Raw genomic sequence first — 15,705 nt, 5'->3', positions numbered from 1 at the left:
CCCACCACACCGAGGAGAGCAGTCTGTTACTTAGTCTGTCAATTCAGATATTAATCTTGCCCAGAAATACCCTCACAGAAACACCCAGAAGTAATGTTTGATGAAATGCCTGAACGCCTTGTGGCAGTTGACATACAGAATTAACATATAGAATTAACCATTACACCTTTGGTGTAATCTTGGGGTTTAAAATTATTTGCTGAGGTCACATGGTTGGAATGGGTGGCATTAAACCAAGTAGGCTGTGACATTCTAGAAGCTGGTGGTGTTTTCCAGTTTCTCCCTTGGGTAACTGTTCAAGGGTCTTACTTTAAACTAGCTAAGTTAATTTTCTCATGATGAGACTCTATAAACCATCAGGAAGAAGGAGGTGATTTTAGGGGTGATAGGGATCCACTCCCATGAAGCAGAGCTAAAGTCAGAGCCTCCAGAACCTTCTTCCAGAGTCAGCAGTCAGTCCTGCTCCAGGGCCAATGACTAAATTAGGTTTCAAGTTCCGAGCGTACAACGAGGTTTTCAGATCAGATTTCGCATTTTCTAGGCTTCCTTGTACCCGAAAAAGAGCTACAAACAGCACTGTGATTCCTCAGCCTGAAACCATCAGGCTGTCAGTCTCTTTGGGCAAAAACCTTTGCAAAGCCAGGCTTTGCAGAGAGCTCTGAACAGCTGTGAGTCATCTGGGTGGAGATGTGGGGCTGTTTTCCTGACACAGGTGTGGTGTGAGGGTCTGCGTAGATGGGGATGTTGACCCGTCTTCAGGGCTTGGGGATGGGTGGTTCCTTGTGCCTTTGTCTTGGGTGGCTTGTGGCATCTGGAGCTGTTTCTAATCTCCCCTGTCCAGTATCAGAGATGGAGTTGGTCAAGGATTATGAATCAGCTAGGGCAGAAGACAGAGACTTCTTTTACTCCTGGGGGGAGGTGGATAGAAAAGAAGAGTCTGTTGAGGGTTGAGAATGTAGGACTAGTGGTGTTTACAAGGTTAGTGTTTATACTCCTGCATAAAGCCTCCTTCTAAAATGCCATTGTCCAGGACCGCTGGGGAGGCGACTGGCTGTGCCCCTCTTACCCCCCCAAGCTTGGTACTGGTACCATGCCTCATCTCACGTTTAAAATACAAGCAATCACACCCATGCCTCTGTGTGTGTGTGTGTGTGTGTCTGTCCAGGGAGGGCAGATAGCTTTATGGTAGGGTGTGGTGATCAGCAGACTTTCTATTTTTAATGTTTCATATCTTTTTGAGAGAAGGCAAATGGGGGAGGGGCAGAGAGGGGTGGGGACAGAGGATTCAAAGTGGGCTCTGTGCTGACAGGCTGACAGCAGTGAGCCCGATGTGGGACTCAAACTCATGAACCTCGAGATCATGACCTGAGCCAAAGTCGGATGCTTAACCGACTGAGCCACCCAGGTGCCCCAATCATCAGAATTTGTAGCTGGTTTCTCCCTGTCTCTCGAAGTCTCTCCCTGAAAAACCATAAGGAGCAGGTACTAGAGGTTGTATAGGGTGCTTTATGCCGAAGATACAGGTACACGTACAGGTAAACATATACTTTTTCTACGTAAGTGACACTTTCATGTTTTTGGTAAATCATACCAGGTAAGACAATAACAATTTTCTGTTGCTAAGAAATTATGAGAAACCTGACAGTTGGGGCGCCTGGGGGGTTCAGTCAGTTAAGCATCTGACTTCGGCTCAGGTCATGATCTCATGGTTCGTGGGTTCGAGCCTCGCGTCGGGCTCTGTGCTGACCACTGACAGCCTGGAGCCTGCTTCGGATTTTGTGTCTCCCTCTCTCTCTATTGCCCCTCCCCTGCTCGTGCTCTGTCTCTCTCAGTAATAAAGAAATAAACTTAAAAAATTATATACAAAAAAGAAACCTTAAAGTGAATTTCTTATTTCATCATTTTACAAACTGAGCAAAGAATTTCTGCATGTGGGGGACAAAGAGGTCTTGCGTGTATCCTGGATGTGGTCACCACCTGGGAAGAGCTGACAGTCTGCAGGAGGAATGTGCAGAGTGTACGATTCTTCAGTGCCCCATTTATGATTATTTGCAGGGAGGAGGTTGTCTGGCTTCTCATAGACAGTATCAAATGTAGTCAAAACAGAGAGACACCGTAGAATACAAGGCATTTGGGAAAATAGTCAAGATAGTGGAGAAATAAATGCAAAGAGCATCAGTAGTCATGATAATAGTATTATTCCCAGTGGCATTATAAACTTTCAGCCCTGCCCTGATAAATGTAGCATCCTTCGTGCAGAGTGACTAACGCCAGAGACCGAAGGATGTGTCTTAGCACTTTCCCGGTGGCTCGCGGTGACCCTTTACCATCCCAGAGGTAAAAGCTTCGTGTTATAACTCACTGTCCCCATAAATCCTCATGCTGGAAATGATATTGACTTGTTTTTTTTACAAGCCCTTGTCATCTGAGAGAGGCTATAGCACTTCTGTTTGTTTATTATTTTTACTAACAGTAATTTTTGCTGAGAGCCTCCTGTGTGTAGGCTCCTTGCATTGACCATCTCATTTAATTCTCTCTTGCCTGTGAGGGGCAAATACTGTCCGTATCCTATTTTTTTTTTCAACGTTTATTTATTTTTGGGACAGAGAGAGACAGAGCATGAATGGGGGAGGGGCAGAGAGAGAGGGAGACACAGAATCGGAAACAGGCTCCAGGCTCTGAGCCATCAGCCCAGAGCCTGACGCAGGGCTCGAACTCCCGGACCGCGAGATCGTGACCTGGCTGAAGTCAGACGCTTAACCGACTGCGCCACCCAGGCGCCCCTGTCCGTATCCTATTTTATTTAGGAGGAAACTGAGGCTTAGGGAGATTAACCGACTTGCCTGAGATCACACAGGTGGAGAGTGCCTGAGCCTTGACCCAGATCCCACCTGGTTGGCCTGTCGGTGCCACCTGTGACATCTATGCTTGGGGAGGTGGGGGGAGGGGGCAAGGGGACAGATGTGTTACGCCCATGCAAACCCAGGGCTGGATCCTGTCTTCATTGAACATTTTCATCTTTGGCTCATCGCAGATTTTCTTTGCATTAACTTTGCCCTTTTAAAAATATTGCATTGGGGTACTATTTATTTGCTCACTGGGCTTTTCAGTGCTCAGGGCAGGCATGCTCATCTCCACTTTGCAGGTGAGGACCAAGAGGATTGGCGAGGTCCAGAATCTGTAAGAGTTCCCACGGCCGAAAGGGAGGGAGCTGGGACGTCTGCCAGGGCTGCCCGGAGCAAGCGGGAAGGGGCAACGTCACTTACCTCTGGGCGTCATAGAGTTCTCAGGAACGTGCCTCCCTTCCTCCAGGTCGGGAAAGAGGTTGAAGAAGACCCGCAAGTATGACATCATCACTACTCCAGCCGAGCGAGTGGAAATGGCCCCGCTGAACGAAGAAGATGATGAGGACGAGGACTCCACAGTATTTGACATCAAATACAGGTACGGGGGTTGGGGGGGCGCAGCAGCTTCCTCCGTGGGCCCTCGGGTGTTGGGGTGGTGGGACGGTTCACCTTGGAGAGCAACGCAAGGCCAGGTGTGGCGTCCATGTGTCCTTGTTCTTTGGTTATGTGTTTGACCTTGGGGCGTTCTGCTTATGGGGGGAACCGCTTTGATCCCTTCCTAGAATGCACAGCACCCAGAAAGCTGGCAGAGAAATGGTTATTCCCACTTTCCCCAAATGCGAACGCTGGAGGAATCAGCTTTGCGTGAAGAAAAGGGGGGGGGGGGACTGAATATCAGACAACGAGCTTGTCGCGCGCTGCCTGCGGGGATCTGGTTCTGGCAGCTGCCTGTGCCACAGACTGCCCACAAATGGACACTTCTCTTTCAGCCACTCTAAAACTGATGGCTGAGAGCGTGGAGTGGGGCAAGAATTTACCGATGAGAAAGGGAGCCTGTAGGAAAGTCAGAATGACTTTGTGACTTCAGGATTGTAGTTTGTGTTTTGGATTCTTTTGGAGTGTGCTCTTTGGATGTATGAGATTCTCAATGTAAGGACGGGGGTGAGTGTAGATTAGAGATGAGGGCTCAAAGCCTCAGAGAAGAGGAAGTTGTTTGCTTAAGTTTCCAGTTATTGCCGACAAAGGGGAACTACAGTTCCAGGCTGGACCCAATCCTGAGTTTTCCCTGGACAGCTCTCCAGAGAAACAGAACCAATAGGATATGTACCTACATAAAGAAAGATTTATTATAAAGGTCCAAGTCTGAAGGTCTGAGAACCAGGAGAGCCAGGGATGTAAGTCCTATTCCAAGTGAGGGACGAGACCAGTGGCCCAGCTTGAAAACAGTTAGCAGGGAGAGTGAATTCCCTCTTACCTGCCTTTTGTTCTATTCCGGCCTCCAACTGATTGGACGAGGCCCACCCACATCAGACAAGGCAATCTACTTCATTTGGTCTACTGATAAAATTGTTAATCTCTAGAAACACCCTCACAGACACACTCAGAATGTTTTACCAAATGTCAGGGCACCTTGTGACTCTTGTCAAGTTGACATGTCAGATTAACCAGCACATGCAGCGTTTCCATTCCTGAGAAGGCCAGTCTTCCACAACCTCTCCTGACTTGTCCTTTGTCAGCACAGCTGTTCTTGGCCCTTCTTTATAAATCAGTTGTCAGATTCAACAAAAGCATGTTTGGGATTTTGACTCCATGCATCAGTTTAGGGGGAAATCAGCCCCTTTGTGAGAATCCTTCCAATCCATGAATATGGGATGACTTTCCATTTACTTAGGTATTTAAAAAAAAATATCTTTCAGTACTTTCAAAAATGTCTCCATAAATGTTTTATAAGTTTCTGTTACGTATATTGCCAGGTGTTTTACATATGTATGTATGTATTTTAACTTAAAAAAATGCTATTTTCTTGGGGGTGCCTGGGTGGCTCAGCCGGTTTCTTAACTTTGGTTCTGACTTTGGCTCGGGTCACGATATCATGGTTTGTGAGTTTGACCCCTGCATCCGGCTGTCTGCCGTCAGCATGGATCCTGCTTCAGATCCTGTCTCCCCTTTTCTTTCTGCCCCTCCCCCACTCATGCTCACATTTCCCACCCCCCCAAATAAATAAACATTAAAAAAAAATCACACCTACATTTTATTTTATTTTTTTTAATTTATTTTTTTTTTTCAACGTTTATTTATTTTTGGGACAGAGAGAGACAGAGCATGAACGGGGGAGGGGCAGAGAGAGAGGGAGACACAGAATCGGAAACAGGCTCCAGGCTCTGAGCCATCAGCCCAGAGCCCGATGCGGGGCTCGAACTCACGGACCGCGAGATCCTGGCTGAAGTCGGACGCTTAACCGACTGTGCCACCCAGGTGCCCCACACCTACATTTTATTAAGAATACACAAACATTAAAGCATGGATTGATTATAGTAGATAGCAGAGCAAAACCATTAGCTATAATTTGCATGTTAGGTAAATAGTAGCCCTTTGAGTAGAATGGGAACAATCAGTGATATTCATCCATACTATCACATAATATACACGTAAGAAAGTTCGTGGTCGTACTGGTTTTATTGCTTAGCTATTTCATCTGTCTCATGTTCAATGCACAGAAATAAAACATAACGTGAAGAAAACTCTGTCCTCGTTATTAGCCACAATGAAGAGGGTTTGCTGTGTCCTGCAGGCCTGGAAGTATTATACAGTAGGGAGCCCTTGTGGGCTTACGGGGCTCAATATACTGTTTTGATGCTGAGACACTTAAATAGAATCTCATCCATACTTCATGACTGAACTAGCTGTGGAAGCCTTGCATCTCACTAAATAGGAAAAGACCCTAACAAAGAAATATATCAATCTGTGCAGATAGTCTATCTTTAGGCTTGTACTTTAGTGTAAGGTAGGAAAAGGGGCCCTTTCTTTCTTTTATTTTTTTTTTAACATTTTTTTAAATGTTTATTTTCAGAGAGAGAGAGAAGGAGAGGGTGAGCGGGGGAGGGGCAGAGAGAGAAGGAGAGACAGAGAATCCCAAGCAGGCTCTGCATTCTTAAGCGCAGAGCCCAGTGTGGGGCTCGAACCCATGAACTGTGACATCATGACCTGAGCTGAAACCAAGAGTAGGATGCTTAACCACTGAGCCACCCAGGCATCCCCAGAGGGGCCCTTTCCTGGGCACATGGACACAAGTATTATTGTGGCTTAAAGACGGCGGGATTGGTATTGTGTCTGGTATCATGAAAAGAAGTATTGAAACCACTGTCAGATTAAGAAAATTCCACGGCTCATCTTAGTACTTCAGACAATGGAGCAAGTGCCTCTTCTCGGCTGACCGTACGTGCTGAATTGACACTGGTACTTTGTTAGCAATTTCCAGGTACACCATAAGGCAGTGTTAGCCACAGCTATCCCCAGTACGTATTATCTCTTAACTGGATGCTTGCACCTTTTGACCATCTTCACCCGAGTCCCCCAACCCCAACCCTCCACCTCTGCCAACTACAAATCTGGTCTCTCTTTCTTATGAGTATGGTGTGTTGTTTTTGAGATTCTACATACGAGTAAGATCATGTTGTATTCGTCTTTCGCTGTCTGGCATATTTCACTTAGCATAATGCCCTCAAGGTCCATCCATGTTGTTGCAAATGGCAGGATTTCCTTCTTTTTTATGCTGAATAATATTCCATTACATATATATATATACCCACTACATTTTCTTTATCTTTTCATCTGTCGATGGACACTTTGGTTGTTTCCATGTCTTGGCTGTCATAAATAATGCTGCAGTAAACATAGGAAGGCAGGTATGTCTTCGGCATAGTGATTTTGTTTCTAAAAGCAGATGATTAAATTGAACCCCCTGGTAGGTGTTAGGTAACAGATAATACATTTTTTTTTAATGTTTATTTTTGAGAGAAAGAGCACGTGTGAGCAGGGGAGAGGGGCAGAGAGAGAGACACACACACAACTTGAAGCAGACTCCAGGCTCCAAGCTGTGTGCACAGAGCCCGACGCGAGGTTCGAACTCAAGAACTATGAGATCATGACCTGAGCCGAAGTCGGATGCTCAACCGACTGAGCCACCCGGGAGCCTCACGTTTGCTTTTATGAAAGTCTGAGTATGCTCCCTGGTTTGTTTCAAGGGCAAGAACAGGTAAAAAACTGGGTCTGAGGGGCTCCTGGATGGCTCAGTCGGTTGAGCATCCGACTTCGGCTCAGGTCATGATCTCCTTGTTCCTGAGCTCAAGCCCCATGTTGGGCTCTGTGCTGACAGCTCGGAGCCTGGAGCCTGCTTCGGATTCTGTGTCTCCCTCTCTCTTTCTGCCCCTCCCCAGCTCGTGCTCTCTCTCTCTCTCTCAAAAATAAACAAACATAAAAATAATTAAAAAAAAAAAAAAGAAACAGGGTCTCAGAGCATATGCTCTGGAGTAGGTCATTGGCCACTTTCATAGTGGGTGGCTCCAGCTCCACATGACACAGCAGTACATGGGGCCCCTCAACACTTGGTGACTTTTTAAAAAGATATTTCTTTATTTATTTTGAGACAGAGAGCATGAGCAGGGGAGGGGCAGAGAGAGAGAGAGAGGGAGAGAGAGAATCCCAAGCACAGACCCCACTCGGGGCTTGGTCTCCTGAACTGTGAGATCACGACCTGAGCCAAAATCAAGAGTCAGACGCTTAACGGACTGAGCCACCCAGGCGCCTCTGCCTCTAAATCATTGTTAAATAGAAGCGATAGACATTCTGCCTTATTCTTGACCTTAAAGCGTGTGCTTTCCATGCTGACCACTAAGAGTGGTGGTGGCTGTAGGGTTTCATAGAATTTCTTTCCTACAAAGGTTCCCTCTGTCCCTAGTTTGCTAATGTCAAATTTTATTTTAATGCCTTTTCTAGCTCTGTTGAGAGGGTCAGTCATACTGTTTATTAACCTTCCATCTGTTAAGGTGGTGAAATTGTGTTAGATTTTTCTGATATTAAACCAACTTTGCGTCTGTGCAACAAAAGGAGCGTGATTGTCATTGTGTTATCCTGTCATGCACGTCGCTGCCTCTACTTTGATGATAGTTATTTAGGGCTTTCTTTGGTTGTCTGAGTGACCAAGATTGCTTTGTCCTTTTCCTACTTTGTGATATCTTTGTCAGGCTTTGGTAAATGTTTTACCAGTAAGACATGTTTTCCTTATAAAGCAAGGTAGGGTAGGTTCCTTATTTGCTGTGTCTCTGGAACAGTTTGTATCAGATTAGAATTACTTGTTTCCTAAATGTTTAGTAGAACATGCTGAAACTCACCGGATCCTGATGTTTTCTGTGTGCAAAGAGTAAAAAAAAAAAAAACAAAAAACAAAAAAAAACTATTGATGTTCAGTCCTTTGAACAATGATAGGACTACATAGTCTTTGTTTCCTCTTGGGTTAGTTTTGATATGGGTCGTATTTCTGGGATTTTTTCCACTTCATCCAAGTTTTCAAATTATTGTCCTAACGTTGCTCACAGCATTCTCTTACTATCTTTTTAATCTTTGAATCGTGTAGACATGGTCCCCTTTTCATTCTTTTCTTTCTTTCTTTTTTTTGTGTTTTTCAGCCCAACATGGGGCTTGAACACATGACCCTGAGATCAAGATCTTAGCTGAGATCAAGAGTCAGACATGCAACCAACTGAGCCACCCCGGCGCCCCAGTGTTTATTCTGTAACAATCTTCTTTAGCTGCCTCCCACAGGCTTTCCTCATCACCAGGCACTATCCTCCTTGTGTCGAACTTCAAGCAGCTCCTGGTTGTGTTGTTTGTGGTTGAAATGAAACCAGGATGTGAGTGAACTTGGAGCTGGGTCACCAGACACAAGACTGCTCTAGCCCTCAGGCCCAGAGATGACCGACCATTTAGGAAGACTGAGAGTGACAGCTTTCCTTATAACAGATGTCATGTATGCTATAGACATTACAGAGAAGAGAAAGGAAAAATCAAATTGCTGTAATCTCACTACTTAACGGTAACCACTAGAGTGTGTGTGAGTACATATCTGTGAATTTTCTTTTTTTGTAGAAGTAGGACCGTGTTACACGTGCTGCTTTGGAACAGTTTTCCACCTGGACGGAATGTTACAAACAACTTTATAGGTCAATAAGTTTGAAAGAACACGAATTTTAAGACCAGTTTTATGTTCGGGTTAGTGTTTTTTGAGAACTTCTCTGTCTGCCCCTGATAATCTCTTCACAGGTACTTGTCTTTCCTGTTTAGACCTAGCTCAGCGAAATATTGGGGTTCCCTCTGGGAAACAGACTGCATTTAAATCGATGCAGCTGAATTATGACCTTGGGTTATTTTATGAGTGACTGCAAAGAGGAAAATCGTGTTTTCGGTGCCCAGGGCAGTGAGGCAGTAACTTGGTCCATACTATTACACGTGCTGTTCTTTGATGACATTTTGGGACGCAGAGCCTGGCCGCATCAGCCAGGCAGGAAATGGAGAGAAGGTGGCCAGGGCTTCCTGACTTCTGTGCGTAGCCCTCTTTTTAGGCTCCTGGGCAACTGGGATGTTCAAATCCATGAGATGAGACCTCCAACGTTTAGGGCCAGATGGGGCGGGGGCGTGGAGGGAAACAAAGTCTGTGGAAATGTGTTCCCCGTTCTGTCCTTAAAAAGGCTAATTAGAGGAAATAAATGACGGCTAACAGGAGTACAGAGAACCCTGGGGTTTTGGAATGGTTCCATGTTTCCAAAGGCGTTTGAACCCCGGCTGTTTGTGCTTTGAGCTTGGTTGGCCTGGCGTGCGGCTGTGGCTGATGTTCTGGGTCTTTGTGCATCCCCACTTTCCTACAGGAGACCCCTGTGACACCCGTTGGGCATGTCCCCCGGTGGCGAGGCAGGTGCCACCCTTCCTCCTGGTTGTCTGTGGCGGCTGGGACACGTGGGGTGCAAAGGTGGGTGCTGGGAGCTGGGGAGACCCACTGCTCCTCCTGCCCAAGCTTGCATGCTACGTCCCTCTGCTTCTTAGGTTTGGAAAAGATGTGGCCTGTGGGAATCCAGGCATGCATTCTACAAGTGCCCGCCTCCCACCCTCTTGTGAATAGAGCTTCCTGTGGGAATCTCATTAGAAAGCCATGAGCTTTCCGCTGGGATGCCAGGCGCTGTGCCTGGCATCTTGTCTTTGGAACAAAGGGCATTAGGTGGCTGTTTGCAGCAAGAGGCCCCTGGAGGCAAGGCTGGGAGCAGGAGAAAGCAGATTGACTTACTTGTGCTAGACTGAGCCCGGGGCTCAGAGTCCTGGGCACCTTATGGAAGTTGCTAAGCACAGAGTAGTGACTTAAAAAAAATGTTTTTTTTTTTTAATGTTTACTTATTTTTGAGAGAGAGAGAGAGTTGGGGAAGGGCAGAGAGAGGGAGGGAGACAGAATCTGAAGCAGGCCCCAGGCTCCTAGCTGTCAGCACAGAGCCCGATGCGGGGCTTAAACTCATGGACCGTAAGATCATGGCCTGAGCCAAAGTCAGATGCTTAATGGACTGAACCACCCAGGTGCCCCAGAGCAGTGACTTCTTGAAGGTTGGGCTCAAATGGCCCTTCTGTTCCCTGCTTCCTCGTCTTCTGGAACGAAGGTTCTAGAGTGAGGAATGAAGCTGTTAGGAGCATCAACATGTGGGCAGCTGTGGGGGCAATGGGGTATGGTGAGCTTCTGAGGCCGGGAAGGAATCAGCGACCCACAGGTTCCCCTCAGGATGAGTAACCTACCTGGACCTCAGACAACAGCAGGGGGTCACCCCCCTACCTGCTTGGACGATGCTCTGCCAACCCTCTTCTGTACAGGCTGAGCCTCTGTCTGAAAGACGGGCATGTCAGGGGACGTTTCTGTTTCTTTGAAGAGCAGTATTGGCCATCTGGGGGCAGTCCTCCGCTAAGGTATCATGCACCGTAAAACTATTTGAGTTTTAGGTCTCTGAGCAGAGAACCTATACCAACAGGAATTTGCGTGGCGATGAAAATTTACCACTAAGTGAATGTGACTTGTCTCCTGCCTACACACATGTGCACACACACACACACACACACACACACCAGAGCTTATAGGGCTACAGAAGAATCAAGTGAAAAGAACAAAGGGAAAAAAAACCCCACGAAACAACCCAAAACCTAGCACAAATAATCTTAGCAATGCTTTTGCAAAAGCTGGCCACGTTGTTTGGTTGCTCCTTACTGTGGTTGGTGCCCTGGATGAAAGCGGGAGCACGGTTGACATGCAGTGGTGGTCCTCGCCTCACCTCCCTGAGGTGTCCTGGACCACTGTGCGGAGAGGTCGGCTGCTAGGCTCACAGGTACAGAGATGCAACACCCTGTGTGTTGAGGGCTCTTCTTTCTTAAAATGTTATTTATTCTTGAGGGGGGGGGCAGTGAGAGAGGGAGACACAGAGTCCGAAGCAGGCTCCAGGCCCTGAGCTGTCAGCACGGAGCCCCATGCGGGACTCGAACCCACAAACCCTGAGATCATGACCTGAGCCGGAAGTCGGATGCTTCACTGGCTGAGCCACCCAGGTGCCCCGAGGGCTTTTTTCTGCTGACAGACAAAGCACGGGACACAGACAGGTTGGGACACGCCCTTCTCCTTCTCCGGGATAGTTATAGCCCAGTGTCGTTGCACAGGACGCTTGGAGGTTTGAAAGGAATAAGCATGGGGTATGGAGGCCAAATGTGTCTTCACTTCTCAGGGAGCTGCCAGGGAGAGCGGGGGGCTCAGCTCTGAGACTCTCTCGGGTTTCTCTTCTTGATGAAGCAGGAGTATTGTTAGCAGTTTGGCTGTTCTGGGGGAGAGAAAGAGGCTGAGAGAGTCTTTCTAGAAATGTCTGCGCATCCCCCACCTCTGTGTGTACGGCTCGCGAGCCTGCTAATTCCATTCACTGTGAGTGAGGTTGGGTGAACCTGGCCTGTGTCCCGGGAGCTTGTGCTGAGACCGGGGCAGGGGTTGGGGAGGGACAGCCAGAAACCTGGGAACCGCTGGGAGGAAAGAACGGGGTGCTGTGGACAGCCAGGAGGGTTACCTCGCCGGGGCAGGAAGCTCTTTCCAGAGGAGGTGAAGCTCATGGTGGGTTTGAAAGGAAGCACCCCAAGGCGGACTGAGGGGCGGGGAGGAGTGAGGGGGAGAGTCGACAGCATGTGTGATGTGTGCGGGTTTGAGCGAGTGGAGGGAGAGCCGGGGGAGCTGCAGCCGTGAGCCTGTCCCCCACCCCACGGGGCCCTCCGGGGGAGAACCCCAAATCTGCATGGCCTTGGGGAGGCAGGGAGATGAAACAGAGAGCCCTAGTGTCCGTGTCCACGGTCCCCTGGAGCTTCCTGAGTCACAGCATCACCGGAGAGTCTGAAGCCAACCCCACGGCCCAGACTTGTGATGGGGCTCGTCTCCTTCTGGAGAGCTGGTGACCCCCCTGAGGACAATCGCAGGCACCCAGGGTGACTGCTCCCCTCTGGAGGTGTGTGTAAACTCTTGTTTCCTTTCCCCCCTGTCCCACTGTGCTGTGGAGGAGCTGAGTAGTTGTGCAGAGCGTGGTGATTCATGGGGGGCCCCCTGCGCCCGCCCTGTCCCACTCCGTCCTTCGAGCACATTTATTCTATAAGCACAGGGGTGTTCGCGGCTGCCCGGGGGCGTGGGCACAGACAGGGGCCTGGCGGACGACCCTGGGTGTGGTCTCGCGGCATCCCTGAGATGTATGTCCCCGGATCAGAAGGTGAGTCTCCGGCCTGTGTGCCCTACGTGAAGTCCGTGCCTCTGTGACTCCTCATGCTCTGCCCCTCCCAGATTCAGCAGGCCAGCGCCCAAGTCTGCTCCCCTTCCTAGGCACGGCCTCTTCGGTGGAGCCATTGGGAATCCAGTCCCTTCACTCAGGTCCCTTTCTTGGTCTTTGGAAGCTTTGAAAGCTCGGTCCCCAGTCCCTCGGTCCCCCTACATTGAACCCGCAGTGGATGTAGCCTGACTCTTGTGGGAGGGGGGGCAGCCCTGGTGGGAGTCTTTACATCTGAGGTCCTCAGGCTGCGTCTGTAGAGTGGGGGTGAGCATCTGGGCTCCGTGGATGTCAGCTGGGGGAGATTAGCCCCCACTCCCCAGCCCAAGGGAGGAGGGCGCATGTGGATGCTGGAAAAAAGCCACCCTGCACAGATTGGACATGGCTGTGGCACCTTGTCTTTTCCGCCCACCAGTCTGCTGCGTAGGGTATCCTAGTGGCCAATATGAGTGTATCTTTGTGTTTTTTTTCTTTTTTTAAAAGTGTATTTTTTATTTGAGAGAGACAGTGGGGGTGAGGTAGAGAGAGAGAGGAGAGGGAGAATCCCAAGCAGGCTCCGTGCTGTCAGCACAGAGCCCAGTGTGGGGCTCAAAGTCGTGAACTGTGAGATCACAACCTGAGCTGAAATCAAGACTCAGATGCTTAACCAACTTAGCCACCCAGGAGCCCCTGCTTTTTTTTTTTTTTTTCTTGAAAGTTTTTGTTAAATAATTTCAAGCCTAAAAGAAGTTGCAAAAACAAAAATAGCATACTCTTTTTTAAAACATTTTTTTTGCTAATGTTTATTTTGGAGAGAGAGACAGAACTCAAGTGGGGGAGGGGCAGAGCGCAAGGGAGACAGAGAATCTGAAGCAGGCTCCAGGCTCTGAGCTGTCAGCACAGAGCCCAATGCAGGACTTGAAGTCTCTGTGAGATCATGACCAGAGCCGAAGTCGGATGCTCAACCGACTGAGCCACCCAGGTGCTCCCCAAAATAGTATACTCTTTACCCGAATTTTCCTGGTATAATGTTTCACCTCAGTCGCCTTATGATGGCTCTGTGTGTGTGTACATACAGATTTTTTTTTTCCTGAACCATTTGAGGGTAAGTTACATATATCATGTTCCTTTCTGGCAAATACTTAAGTGTGTATTTCCTAAAAATAGGATGTTTGTTATCTTTTAGAAAATAGTTACCTGGATGATGATGATAATATTTATATTTGGGGTCATGTAACATTATGAAAAGAAATTCATTATTTTGTAAATTCTCCTAAATCCCCACTATTTTTACATGTATGATTTTTTGATGCCCATGATCAAACATGAGCAGAGGACATTGGTGGCTCTGACCTCACAGATTTTCCCTCCTCTCCTGAGTCTCTTTGGATGATGTCTTGAGTGGATTTAGGTTCCAGGCTTTCTTTCACTCCTGGTACTCTGGTTGGTGCCGGGGGCTTAAAGGTGAGTGAGCTCAGACATGGGTCTTGCCTACAAGGAGCCCACAGCCTAAGCAAGAGCCAGACATGAATCAGATAATTGCATAAACCAGGGATTTGCAAACTATGGCCCATGGGCTAAATATGGCTATCTGCCTGGTTTTGGTACAGCTCGTGAGCCAAGAATGATTTTTACTGGTTGAAAAAGAATTAAAAGAAGGCTGCCGTTTCATGACCTGTAAAAATTTGCAAATAAAATCTCAGTGTCCACAAATAAAGTTTTATTGGAACACAGCCATGCTCAAGCATCTTCCTATTATCCACAGTGGCTTTTGTTCCACAGGGGTGGAGTTGAGTAGTTGCCACAGAGAATGTAGGGCCCACAAAGTTGAAAATGTTTACTGTCTGGACTTCGACAGAAAAATTTTGTGGAGCCCTGGAGTAAACACCAGTAGCACTGCTAGGAAGGAGAAGTACAAGGAGAAAAGCAGCTCTGTACTAGGGGGTCTGCATGGGGAGCTAGGATCCTGAGCGAGGAGCTGAAGGGACAGAAGGAGTTACCTTCCAGATAGTATGTTCAAAGGTCCTGTGGTTGGGTGAGTGTGGCCTATCGGATGGAGACTGTGAGGGTCAGAATGGATGCAGGGTTCTGCCGAGGGCATTGACTGGTTCTTCTTTTTCTTTTAGGTAAAATCTATATCCAGCATGTTAGCATCCTGTGGAACGTTGGTCAGCTGCAGCCTGGGATGTGAAGGATCTGGAAGCTGTCTTGTCTGAGATGTTGAAACCAAAACAAACACTATGAAACTCTGGCACAGTTGTGTGTGTCGCACATCAGCTCAGAATATCACTGCAGGAGAGTCGCCTCTACTACCCTCTGGATGCCCCTTTAAAATGTCACCCTGTCTTCCTCAAGAGGGTTTTGGCCTTGCTACGGGGCAAGGGATAGAAACATTTTGACTTAAAAAAAGTAACTTTAAGGCAACTGTTCACAAAAGTAAAGAGATCAGAAGTTAACAGGAACCTAAAAAAAAAAAAAAAAAAAAAGCCTAGAGGATATTCAGCTTCTAATATCTGATATTCTGCTCTCCTGGATCTACGACATTCTAGACGTCTGACCCTTCAGTGGTCTTTTGGGCTTGGCCAAGTTCTGGCCTTTGGTGACAGCTATGTGAAAGTTCAAAGTTGAAATGTTTAGAGCCAGCCAGCCCTTGCAGAAATATACTGGTGTTTGTGGCTCCTTTTCTCTCCTTTTTCAAAAAAAGGGTCCAGCAGAATTAGACATAGCTAGTTCACAAAGAATTTTGTGTATCAGGGAAAAACCTATATGTATGTGCGTGTATGCGTACATGTGTGTGCACACGCGTGTGCACATGTGAAATAACTTCTCCCTTTCTGGGAGGAAAAGACAGCACGAGGCAGCCTTTGGTTAGTAACATCCTCCGTGTGTTTCTCTGCCCTGTTCTACACTGTTGGGGCTTGGAAATGTAATTTTAGAAAATCACCGTGGTGATTCAGAGGGACGGGGATTTGGTTGCCTGAAAAAGGCACAGTGTCGGGGACCACGTTTGAAGT

The 15,705-nt window shown here is 47.7% G+C and overlaps 1 protein-coding gene across 1 annotated transcript in view; it reads left to right on the top strand.

The window, feature by feature from the left end:
* The window catches only part of FAM174B (family with sequence similarity 174 member B), a 34,652-nt gene extending 19,284 nt beyond the window's left edge, over nt 1-15,368 (top strand). The window contains exons 2-3 of the mRNA XM_045448731.1: nt 3,313-3,444; nt 14,818-15,368. Of these exons, the coding sequence (XP_045304687.1) occupies nt 3,313-3,444; nt 14,818-14,821 (136 nt within the window). The 3' untranslated portion in view covers nt 14,822-15,368. The remainder of the gene's footprint in view (nt 1-3,312; nt 3,445-14,817) is intronic.
* The last annotated feature ends 337 nt before the right edge of the window (nt 15,369-15,705 follow it).

The sequence above is a fragment of the Leopardus geoffroyi genome, chromosome B3 (genome assembly GCF_018350155.1).
Source record: "Leopardus geoffroyi isolate Oge1 chromosome B3, O.geoffroyi_Oge1_pat1.0, whole genome shotgun sequence".
NCBI classification, from domain to species: Eukaryota; Metazoa; Chordata; class Mammalia; order Carnivora; family Felidae; genus Leopardus; species Leopardus geoffroyi.
This window is presented reverse-complemented; position numbering and strand designations above follow the sequence as displayed.